A 12,195-nucleotide genomic window follows, 5' to 3' on the forward strand; every position below is an offset into this window, starting at 1 on the left:
TTTCTAGACTAGAAAACTAAGATATCTTAGGTCTTACTTTTCTACACTAGAAAACTAAGGTCTTAGTTTTCTAGATCTTCGTTTTCTAGACACACCAAAACATTTCTATTGCTGCTTTAACTCAACACTCACTCTAATAAACATAGTGTCTTCTTTTATGTAAGCATTTCTGCTCTTCTCTACTTCATTTGGTGTAATAAACAGTGGGCATCCTGTCGGGATATTACGTTCAGATTTCGGTCTCTGGAACGACGTACTGTTTGGTTCTGGTTTGAAACCATCCATGATGTGCTCGAAGTTATTCTGGTCGATTAACATGAACTTAACAATGTGTTTGAAAGGCCACGGCAGAGTAGCGTCATACTTACCACGCAACAACATAAAGAAAATGGAGAAGTGCGAGCCTTTGCCGACTCCATCACCATTCAGAAACAAGCGGCAGCACATCTTATAACCGTGTGGACCAGAGTAGAACACTGGTGAGTAAATAGATGACCCCTGCTGTATTGCTTCTCTTCTCTTTTTTCCATAATCAGAAATTTTCCAGATTATGATTCCATTATGGGTGGCGTTTTCATTCTCAGTTATCTTCTCCTGCATTTCCAAAATGGTGTTTTGCAAAACAGCTAACTGCGTTGGTAACGATGTCATGCTGCTCTTAAATTCTTCTAAAACTTTCAACCTTTCATTAATCTTATTAATTTGTTTTCCAATCTCTTCTGATTGGTCACTAAGTACCTGCATAGCATCCTGGTATGTTTTTCCATTTCTGTCCAAGATCCGCAAATCTTTCTCTAATTTCTTGATCTGTCTTCCTTGCTTGGTTACCATATCTTTGAGACTAATATCCTCCTTATCTGCAACTATGGCATCTACAATCTTTGCAAGCCCTTTTCCAACCTCTTCAACAGTCTCTGTCTTCTTGTCTTTGATCTTAATATTCATGTGACCTACTTCAGTAGCAAGAGATTCTACAGGAGTAGCAGTTGCAGTTGCACCTATGTTATCTCCAATCTTTGCAAGTTTATCTGCACCCTCTGAAAACTTGTTTAACTCTTCTTTAACTTTGACATTAATATCTTCACCTTCTCCATGACTAGCAGTACTTGCTGCATTTATGCTATCTCCAATCTTTGACGGACTCTCTGCAGCCTTCTCATAATTCGAATCCTCACTTACTTGAGGTCGAAAACCACTCTTCAAGTGAACTTCCATGAATTCCTTTACAAGAATGGAAATAAACTGCCGTACTTCAGCAGATTTCAATAGCGTCGGAGTTGCCAACAGGCTTTCCGATGCAAGCTGCTTCAGCTGTTCGACATCCTCCAATTCAGAACTTGTTGAGGCACCTGCTTGTTGTTCATCACAAGAGTCTACAGATTTGCTTTCTGGTTTACCAAACGAAATCTTATCTTGCTGTTTTATTTTTGTATTGAAATCTGATTTGTGGTACACTTTGAAGAAAGGTAGAAAGGCGCGGCAGAGTAAGGTTAGATGCTCTTGGATGTTATCTTGCAAATGTTTTTCAGCTGTGTACAAACTCAACTAAAAATCAAACGATATTTCTAATTATATTTAGGTGATTATAAACTAAATGCAAGGAACAATAAAAAAATGTATTCTACTTAAGCTTACTGCAGTAATATGTTAAATTATTGAAATTTCTTTTTCATATACAATATTTCTATAAATTAGAGCAAACTGTATTGCAGTAAATGTAATTTCTGCAGTAACTGCAGTAGAATAAGTTTGACATGATTCTTTTAACATTTTCTACAGAATAAAAGTAATAACCATTAGTGTAGTCCAGCGTCAGTGTACAATGTAATTTCATAATTTACTTACTTTTGTGTTACAACCAAATTGTGCAAAGACACAGTTGTTGCTTTGAGAACGGGGGCAGTCTCCGGTTTCATTATCTTGATGAGATGATAACTATAAGAAAAAAACACATGGTATTTTTGTTGTTTAACAGTTTCATCAGAGTTACACTTGTTTGTATACAAAATTAAATAATTAATACACACACTGTAAGTTAATAGTAGCATAATTAAAAACTCTGATAGCCAAACTTTTTCATAGATTTAAATCCTCTATTAGGCACAGTACCAAAGAGTCTATGAATGGATATTTTCAACCTAGAATATTGTTTGTTTTTTTAGTATACTTGCCTAACCAAATTTCGTATATTGTTTATTTGATTATAACTTACAGTATCTCTGAAGAGCTTCTTCCCACAATACTGACATTCAACTTCTGATTTTGGACATTCTGTGGTGTTGTGTTTCTAAAAGAAAAAATAAAAATTTGAACAACTTTCTACAATAAATATTATAACAAATTCCACCTGAAGTAAAGTTCAGAATGATTGTCCTTTATGAAGTAATGTGGACATAAAAATACATCAGGCACTTTAAAAAAAGGACCTTGCTCAACGCAGAAAGCAATGGAAAACCATATGAACTGGATGACATATATATGGATTTACAATAACAATTTCTATTTTTTTGAAATTTAAAAGATATACTGTATCTGTTTGGTTAAGCACCTTAAGCATTTTTGGTACTCATTGGTGCTACATCTCTTTCAAAACGCATTGGAGAGGGATGGAAGTGGTTCATATTCAAATATGGCACTTCTTCATGACACAATAAATATAAATTTAACAATACCTTAAGAAACTTATATGCAATCGCACCATTACAGCGTTTGCAGTAGAATGGCCGGTATGGACATTCTTTTTCAGTGTGAAATTTGTATGCTGCTGTTTGGATGTATTTTCCACAACCAGGATGAGAACACAGTTTGGTTTTGTAACTACAGTTGGCTTCATGGGCCTGAAATAAAAATGTAAAAAAAAAAAAAAATAGTTTGCTTCGTAGAGCAAAGTGATACATACTGAAACTGGACGTATGGCAGTTACTGTTTCAGATTAATCATTATAATATTTGGATCATAAGATATTAGCTTTTTTCTGTAATTGTTTCTGTAATGTAATCAATGATGCAAATTTATAAATGTGTATATAATGCATTTTATTTAATGTTTTTACAATCTTGAATTTTACCTACTTTTGTATTTTTGAATTTTATGTCTTTTGACGTTTCTTGTATGTATTTTAATGTTTGCGCTGATTGTACATATTGGGCAAATAAAGGCTGTGTGTAACTGTAAGCAAGCAGCGCATTCATCATAATTATATTATTTGAACATTTTTCATAACCAGATGTGAAAATGTTTACATACTTTTTTTATTACTATGTAAAGTTTTTGATATTCATATTTTTATATATACATATTTTAATTGTTTTAACTCTGAGAATTTTTACGTATGTTAGTATTGGAGTGTGTGTTTCTAATATTTATTGGTGCATTTCTTCTCTTTATATGTATTGTTTTTATCGTACTTTTTATAATAATCATTATTATGTAAAGTTTTTGATATTAATATTTTTATATATATATATATATACATATTTTAATTGTTTTAACTTCTCCTTTGGAGATCAATAACATTATTCTGATTCTGATTCAGGGGTGGATCCTTTTGAAATTGTGGAGTGCTAATTGGAGATGCCCAGGCTGCATATGCCGCACGCACCTCCAGGGCGGCGATCTCATAATTTTATCTTGACTTTAAAAAGGCAAAAGACTACTGCTTGATTTTATTTACCTCATAATTTCCAAAAACGCCCTTCCAACTACATCCATTATTGATACATTTAACAGCAATCGTTATAAACTCTCGTTTTAAAACAAAGTCTGGAACAAACTGTAGAAATGAAAATGTTATAAAACCAAATACAACATATGAATGAAATTAAAATTAAAACTAGATTATGGTGACTTTGGTCACCATGCTGAATTTGTAATACTGTAGGTTCAAATTACTGGCAATCGTGCATGAACAATTTACATTTTTTCTTTAAAATTAAATATGGTGAAATGAATCAGAAATGAAATGATTAAAGATGTATTGTAAAACCTGAAATATTAAGATTAATTAAATCAGATTTGAATAGGTTATTTTGTAGTTTTAATAAAGTATATCCCTTTCATAAAAAAAATAAATATAAAATGACAAAATAAATAAATTCAACCCAAAACCCATTGGCTGACAGCCAATTTGACTATATTTTGCTTTAAATTACAGTTTTTCAGGTAAATACATTTTTTTTTTTTAATTCAATTTTTTTAAAAAGTGGATAACTATTATGTGACATTAAAATGGAATATTTGACAAAAAGAATTAAAACAAATATTTTTTCAGGGGGACAATACATCTTTAAATAACCTTTAAGGTGAGGTTATGTCTATAAGAGCATGATCATCTTTTCGAGTTGAACTGAATGGAACTAGTGTGTGGAACTAATGTTGACACTGGAACTGATTTGATGATGACCAGATGACCAGAATTCAAGCTCAGTGTGAATATAATAAAAAAATTATGTAAATAAAAAGGATAATCACATCAGCATCAATTGTAGAATCTCCTTCAGAACAACCTTCTTGTAAACATCGAGGACATAAATGAGTCTGAGAACTTCTAAAATAAAAAAAATTTCCCTCAATTTATAAATGTGTATCTTAATAATATGACATAAAAACATATGCTGCAGTTAATTATTAATTTGTATGTTAGGCTATAGATTAATAATTGATCGCATATTCACTGTGAGCAATAGAAATAAATAAAATTTGAAAGAGAACTATAAAAAACATTGAATTAAACTTGCCTACCTGTAAGGGGACCATGTAAAAATTATTCTACTACATACAGTAACCTCTGTTTAATATCTAACCAATTCTTGCAATGATATGTAAGTTTAAAAAAAAAATACACTGTTTATTGCCTGCTTGCATTGAATCAAACTAAAATATATTACTGCAATAAAAAAATATAGTTACTGCAGTACATGAATTTTGACATGATCCCAATCTGGATGATCCAAGTTTACATACTAGATTGATTAGCTTACAAGTTTATAAAAAATAAAACACAGAATTAAATAGTTTGTACAAACAAGACCACTACATAATGAAACTGAGACTACTCTCAGAATGTACGGACAAACATGGTTTATACTTACTCGATTAATGTTTGAAGGCAATCTTTACAGTATCTGTGTCCACATGAACTTTGAACTGGATCATTAAGTATCAATTCACACTGAGGGCAAAGGTGTTTTTCGGGATTGATCTTGACAGTTAAAATACCTCGATTAAAGCCTGGCATATTATTAACATTTGGTCTGTGTCACCTGCTGAATGTCAAAATACAATCAGTTGTGATGAGTCATGAGTTTGAAAAATTGTATAATTTAAATCAATGTTCCGCAAAAGTTTTTATTTTGCCCAATCACTCAGGTAGACCCCACAATTAGGGCTGAGGTAAGAACATCTTATGGGGTATGGACCTCTGGTCCCTGGAAATTTCATACTACAGTAATTTGATATTTGGAGGGTCAAAATTGCGTTGACCTGACCCACCGACCAATGTCAAGAAAAAAGTCAGTGCAGCCTGGAGGTTCCCTTTAACGCACATAACACATGTCACTGTATCACATATGGTTCACACAAGATTTTACATTACATTGCGATCACTAGTCTGACACACAATAAAAGGCACTTTGACATTTGTGTATCAACGTTTGAGTAGGATAATTAGTTATTGACAATTAACAAATTTAGCGATTTGTCCCAAATACTGTAGGGGTGTTTTCTGATTGTGGTATACACTGTCTAATGGATGCCCATCTTGAAAAATACCCGCATACGAGGATGCTTCGCATTTACCTATCTCTTACTACGATAATTGTTTTTTTTTAACATCTTTAAAATAGGCAGTTACAAGGCTAAAACATCTGCCGTCCTTCAAAAAAGACTAGATAGAGTGACAGCTCAATCCATTAATTGACTGCAGTCGAGCTCAGGGTGTCACAAAACCTAAGACCACAAAAGCTAAGACCCACTAAGACCTAAGATCACAAAAGCTAAGACCCAAGATTACAAATATTTACCTTTCGCACCTGCCTTGTATTTTAACTCCAACATTTATTATGAATACCACACCTTAGAATTACCACTTTTATGAAAAAGAATCGCATAAAAAGTAACAAATAAATTCTTAAATTGATGATTTCAGACGTTTTTCACGCACCTACCCCACCATGTTATTGTTCAATATTTTTGTTTCTATGGAACGTCAACAAATTATATAGAGGGCTATAAACTCTGTGGAGTCCATCTATTTTAACAAATTTTTTAGTGAAAATTATGTTACAGTACTTGTTCATTTAATCATAATTTTAACATAGTAGGCCTAGGTTTAATTTATTAATGCTTGTAACCCTAAATATCATTAGATATTGTACCCACAACAGAATAAATTTCACTCGCAATATTTTTGTCTGTGGAGCATAATACTTTTGTTTCACAACATTTAGGGAAAGGTTTAACTCGCGACTGGTTATTATTAGCTCGCAAGAAGTGGTTTTTACTATGGTGGTTAGGCAGCGCCTGAGTCCGGGATGACCAAGGCACAATGATGCTGACCAGTGTTTAATTTAGATGATCACCAAACCCATGGTGGTTAGTGATGAGGGCATATCATGTTTCGGGTTTTTTTTTTCTCTTGTCATCACGAAGTCACTACACTTTGTGTGGATGAAACAATGTAAAATTCAAATTGTAATGATAATACCTGTAGTATAATGATGCTAGTACGAAGAATAAATACCCGAAAATAAATTTTAATTTAAAAATCATGATAATCACGGGAATGATAACTAAAGGTTATATAATTATGCATAGGCATATAATATGCAAAATATAAGCTTAAAAAAATAAAATAAAATAAATGCTTATTATTACTGTAATATTAGTTTTACGCACTATTATTTAAAGGGATACAAATTTTTCATACAAAAAAAGTAGAAAGTGATTGGTAATTGATATCGACGTGCGCTGATATACCAATCATTATTCGTAACAAAAACGCGTAAACACAATAACGATGCACAATCCATGTTGGGCCATGCAAGAAGTTAGATATTTACTCTGTGCATATGGCTTCGGTTATGTTTGGTTGAAACAATACATATTGTCAATTTCTTAATGACTTTAAGTTAAGGGTTACAGACATTGTGAAACAAAAATTACATCACATTCTAAGTTGAAATATTATCGTTTAGTAAACATGACATCATAAGTATAGTTACCATATTGTGAATGTTTATAATCTTAAGTAGGCCTACATTATTATTTTAACTAAATTTCACCTTGGAACTCAAAACCTAAAAGGCGATTTAGAGGGCTATTCCTGTTACCTGTACCATACAAAGTTTTTTGTTTTGTTTTCTTCCTGTTTTTATACTTGTACTATTATTGTTGCTCTTTTGGCGCTCCATAAAAACGAAAATATTGAGCATGGGGAGTAGTTACATTATAAAGAAACACGTCTGTAAAATCATCAATTTAAAGGATTTATTTATTTGTTTGTATGTGTTTCTCCTTCTTAAAGTACTAAATTTAAGGTGTGGTATTCAGGATAAAGTTAGTTAACAAATTTGGAGTCAAAATACAAGGCAGATGCAAAAGAAAAACATCCTCCAAACCAACACAATGTAGTAAATATATACCAACAAATAACCCATCAAGTTGTTGTAAAGAAAAAAATATACATTTACTCAACGGGTGAAAATAATGTGAGTTTATCTATGTTTTGTGGTAAGTATTTAATTATATTTATGGTAATAAATGAACCCTACTGTGGGAAACTGGAAGTACGGATAGGGGGATCTATACTGTAATCATTCAGGGGTGACGGACATGCGCGGTAGAATAATTTTAGACCGGAGTGGGTACAGGTTGTGTATATCCATCGTTGCTGAGTAGAGGCAGTTACTATTTAAATTATCAGTTAATCGTTTCCAGGTACGTTGTAATACTGTATCATAGATTAAGATATACACGTTATTGAATCAATTGTTGTATTTAGTCATGATAATGAATAGTAGTATTGTATTAAATGTGTTATTTATGCTCATATATGTAGTTATAATTGATGATAGATTGACTCGCCGATACAATGTGCGAGTTCGGATTTCAATATGGCGACCAATGTTGGGGTCATATCTAGTTGTAAATAGTATTATGTTAATAACCTGGTTTTACATGTATTTATTTAATAGATTGGGCTGAATGGAGATGGAGGCTGAGTAAAGATGGGTATGCACATCCAAAATTAACATCGTTTAATCCAGGTATAGATGTGGTTATCACTTGTTATATATTTATAATGATAATAATGTAACGCTGATGCTATGTTAGTCTGGGCTCCAGACGGAGTTTTGTCTTAATATTTGTAAAAATATAAATATTTTTGCACATATGGCGTTTCATACATGTATTAACTATTACTTGAGTTTGGATACTCCGTCTGGGGAAACACGCAAAAGTCACATGGTTTGACACCAAGAATTCTTGGTGCATAGATTATCCATTTGACTAGTTTCAGCCGCATCCGATTGGCTACACACTCGTATGCTGTTTTAATATTCATGTTTTAGAATTTCAAAGACTCACAACAACTAAGATAATGCGCATGCGCTATGTTACGTTTAGACAATGTGTGTTGTGTGGAGGAGACGTACACACGTGTGTACTTTTGTACATTGATGAAAGTTTCTGAAGGTTAGAAATGATTTTATATGCCTAGTAGTGTGGTAAAAATTTGATGGGATTTATCTCCAAGAACATGAAAACTCTTCTTGATAATGATAGGCTAGCTTCTCCGCAAATCGAACATTTAAATGATTTATTATGCGGAGAGTATTTAATTCCCACCCAGAACCTGTCCTGTCTGTGTGGTGGTGTAGCTCTGTTGTGTGCCGGTAGTGGTATGTACCTTTTTGACGTTTTATGGCAGGTCATAGGCCTACGTACGAGTTGAGTAGGCCTACGAAGGAGGCCTAGACAATAATAAACAAAACAACTTGGCAACACGATTTTATACAGTATTTCAATAATTATTCAGTCTCGATCGTACATTCAGCACTGTACGGACTCGATTGTTTCATTTTTAAACAAAATGATCATTGGTTGATTCGAAATCCATATTTACATACCGCTCGCCCCATATAGCCAAATACGGTATGATAACCTACGTCATTCTTATCGGATGTTTGCGGTCTGCAAATCGATTTCTATATGTGTTTCACAAGTCTGTATTTTCAGACAAAAATCAAAACAACGACGTGTGGAATGACTTAAAAAAGACAATAAATACATAATGCTATGTGTATGTTTTGCACTAAAGATAACGTACTGTAATAAGTATAACAATGGTTAGCAATTGTGCAAATGTGGATTATTATGTATGGTTGCTTTCGTGATCTTAGGTCTTAGGGGGTCTTAGCTTTCGTGGTCTTAGGTTTCGTGACACCCGTCGAGCTCAATATAATATAATTTATATAATAGAATATAGGGCGACTAAATTCAGATTAAAACAAGAAATATTTCTTACAAAAAACACAGCTCGCTTGTTGATGTAACAGTTTTAAAGATATGTAGTCCCCCTAACAAAATTTTTTTTTTACATTTTTTTTTTAATGTGTCATTTTAATATCACATATAATAATATTTATTCACTTTAACCAACAACTGGATTTATTGCTAAGGGATCATGTCATCAAGGCTAGACTAAGTCAACAAGTGATAAATGGCCAGTACCAAAAGGTGCTATAAAGGAGGGATGTCAGACCAAAATCAGTCCGGGCCAAAATCGGTCCGGCGGACCAGTTTTGGCTGCCAAAATCAGTCCGGTGGACCATTTATGGCTGCCAAAACCTGTCCGGCCGGACCAATTTTGGCCGCCAAAACTGGTCCGGCCTGGATAAAATTGGTCCGGGCAGTAGGACTGTTTTTGGCTGCCAAATATGGTCCGGTCTTACAAATATATAGTTCGCAAAATGAGTCATAATGTATATATCATTAAAAAAAGGCCATGATTAGTCATTATATTGAAAACTACGGGTTTTATTTGTTTTTTTAATATTATAAATTAAGCCTGTTTTTTTTATTATCATTATTAGTAGTAACTCATCAATAATTAGTACTAATTGTTAGGCTTTTTGTATACAATATGTATCTCTGCCTGTTTTTAATCCATTTTGGTCTTTTTTAACATCTTCGTTTCCCCATGATGTTAAAAACAATTTAATTTATTAATTATTTATGGTTAATCAATCAATATATCAATTCAATACAATTATTATAAAACAATTATCCAATATTGATTAGGCTGAGGAAGGAAAAAGGCCTCAATCATAAATAAAATCTAGCTGGCAATATCAGCGTCTCATACCCGTTCATGTGAGTGTGTGGCAGGCCGAAATATGAGTGAACACCTAAGTCATGTTTTTAGATAAAATACATTTATTTATAGTATTTATCCGACAAGATAACTTACTAATATATATCATGGGATATTTTTCTAGCTATAAACAACTTAAAACAGCATCATAGGCCTAGTAATTCAATTAAAATCGACAGAAGAAAAGCTCGGACCGATTTTGGCAGTGGCGGACTGCTTTTGGCCACAATTTTAGAGCCAAAACTGGTCCGGCCGGACCGATTTTGGCCCCGGACCATATTTATCGTGACAGGGACATTCAAGTGTGAACAAATTGTATCCTATAATACAAACAAAAACTTTACTATGGACTGTTTTGATCGTAATTCAATGACAGCAAATTTTTATAATATCAGCCTAGATTGACAGTCAAATGGAAGTCATTGTAAATACCTGCCTATTATACCAAAATAAAGTACGAAGTGGTTAGGATTCCGGCAGAATGAACGCATTTTATTGGTCAATTGAAAATTGCTCATGCATGCACATTTTTATAACATCATGTACACAGTTCAACACCAATTTTTCCGACTGGTTGGATGGCTTAGTGGCGTGGTACTGCGGCTAGGGGTTTAGAGGTTTTGCTGGTCATTGTAGGTTCAATTCTCGATCAATTTTTAAATTTTTTTTTTAATTCAAAAAATTGTATTTTATTGACCATCGTCTTTATTCATCATCATCTTTACCCACCATTGCCTAGAGGGATGTTTTTTTTTAGTTTTAGGTTTTAGTTCTCAGTGGAAAGTTTCTGTCGGAATCTGTTACAATGGGCAGTTGAGTTCCGGTGCCGGAATCCTAACCACGGCGAATAAAGTATGGTTTATTATTATAATACCTGCCTAGGTTGACAGGCAAGAACAAAGTCATTATTTATTTATTGAACAAGATTTTACAGATTACTGTCTACATGCATCTATATAATCCAGATGTGCTTTGGGGTTTGTAATTTTAGCATGACCTGTCCTAGTTTACAAATTCCCAAAAACGTCAGTCTCTAGTACTATAACTGCTGCTTGCTTTCAGCTTCTAAATGAGTCATCCTCTTGGGACGTACCTGGCTAAAGCAGCAGCAGCGTGAAAAAACACTTAATGGCAGCCAACAACGACGTGCCAAGCTGAACGGGAGCTGAACATCCTACTAATATTAGGCTAGGCCTGGCCTAGGCCTAGACTACAATCATTATAGACCTGCCCTACAATATTTAGGCCTAGGCCTAGGTAGAGTTTAGAGAGCCTACTAGGCCCTAGGCCTAGCCTAGATCCTTCTCTGGAGGCTAGCCTAGAAACTTGACAAAATGACAGGCTAATAATGCTCCTGGGCAGGCTAGGTCTTTCTCTACTCTCTAGCTATGCCTAGCCTCTGGTTAAACTATGTAGTAGTACTACTACTACTAGGCCTAGGCTAGGCCTAGACTGACTGTATTGTTGTTGTTTTTGAGAATTCAAATAACATCCAATAAGGTCAAGCTTGTTTGTTGCGTTTTCAAACGATATAATGAATATGCATCGATTCGTATCACATTACACAACGACCCTAGACAGCTAGCTAGGTACCTAGCTGTATTAACTATTTAATACGCTAGTTCTAAGGCAGAACAACATTTCGCTCTTTTACTGCTAGTATTTCTTAAATTAATAGTACAAACCTTGTAAAAATGGTATGCAAGTTAACCTAAACGATATTTCTTCTTTTTCGCGCCATTTATAGTGCCCACAAAAGGGTTAGGGTGATATTCTCCCTTTCCGATCCCAAAGGCGGGAATGTGGTTGTTGTTTTGATC

At 33.7% G+C, this 12,195-nt stretch overlaps 1 protein-coding gene across 2 annotated transcripts; it reads right to left on the minus strand.

Moving 5' to 3' along the window:
* LOC140047245 (TNF receptor-associated factor 2-like) lies at nt 1–12,195 on the minus strand. Of its 2 annotated transcripts, none has more exons than XM_072092147.1 (8): nt 12,061–12,195; nt 5,091–5,264; nt 4,471–4,546; nt 3,674–3,772; nt 2,673–2,837; nt 2,213–2,287; nt 1,846–1,935; nt 1–1,545 (listed from the first exon to the last, which is right to left on the minus strand). In XM_072092147.1, the coding sequence occupies exons 2-8, from the start codon at nt 5,234–5,236 to the stop codon at nt 106–108; spliced, it is 2,091 nt and encodes a 696-aa protein (XP_071948248.1). In that variant the 5' UTR covers nt 5,237–5,264; nt 12,061–12,195; the 3' UTR covers nt 1–105. The 2 variants fall into 2 exon arrangements, with proteins under 2 accessions (XP_071948248.1, XP_071948247.1); XM_072092146.1 differs by having other exon boundaries at nt 5,091–5,261; nt 12,061–12,161.

Source organism: Antedon mediterranea, chromosome 4 (genome assembly GCF_964355755.1).
Source record: "Antedon mediterranea chromosome 4, ecAntMedi1.1, whole genome shotgun sequence".
NCBI lineage: Eukaryota > Metazoa > Echinodermata > Crinoidea > Comatulida > Antedonidae > Antedon > Antedon mediterranea.

Bases quoted from the DNA above. Each gene is read 5' to 3' on its own strand.
- LOC140047245 (XM_072092147.1), bottom strand. From the start codon at position 5,236: ATGCCAGGCTTTAATCGAGGTATTTTAACTGTCAAGATCAATCCCGAA. The intron at 4,547-5,090 runs GTAAGTATAAAC...TTTTTATTTTAG, and splicing joins TGCCTTCAAACATTAATCGA to AAGTTCTCAGACTCATTTAT. The intron at 3,773-4,470 runs GTGATTATCCTT...TCATTTCTACAG, and splicing joins ATTCTACAATTGATGCTGAT to TTTGTTCCAGACTTTGTTTT.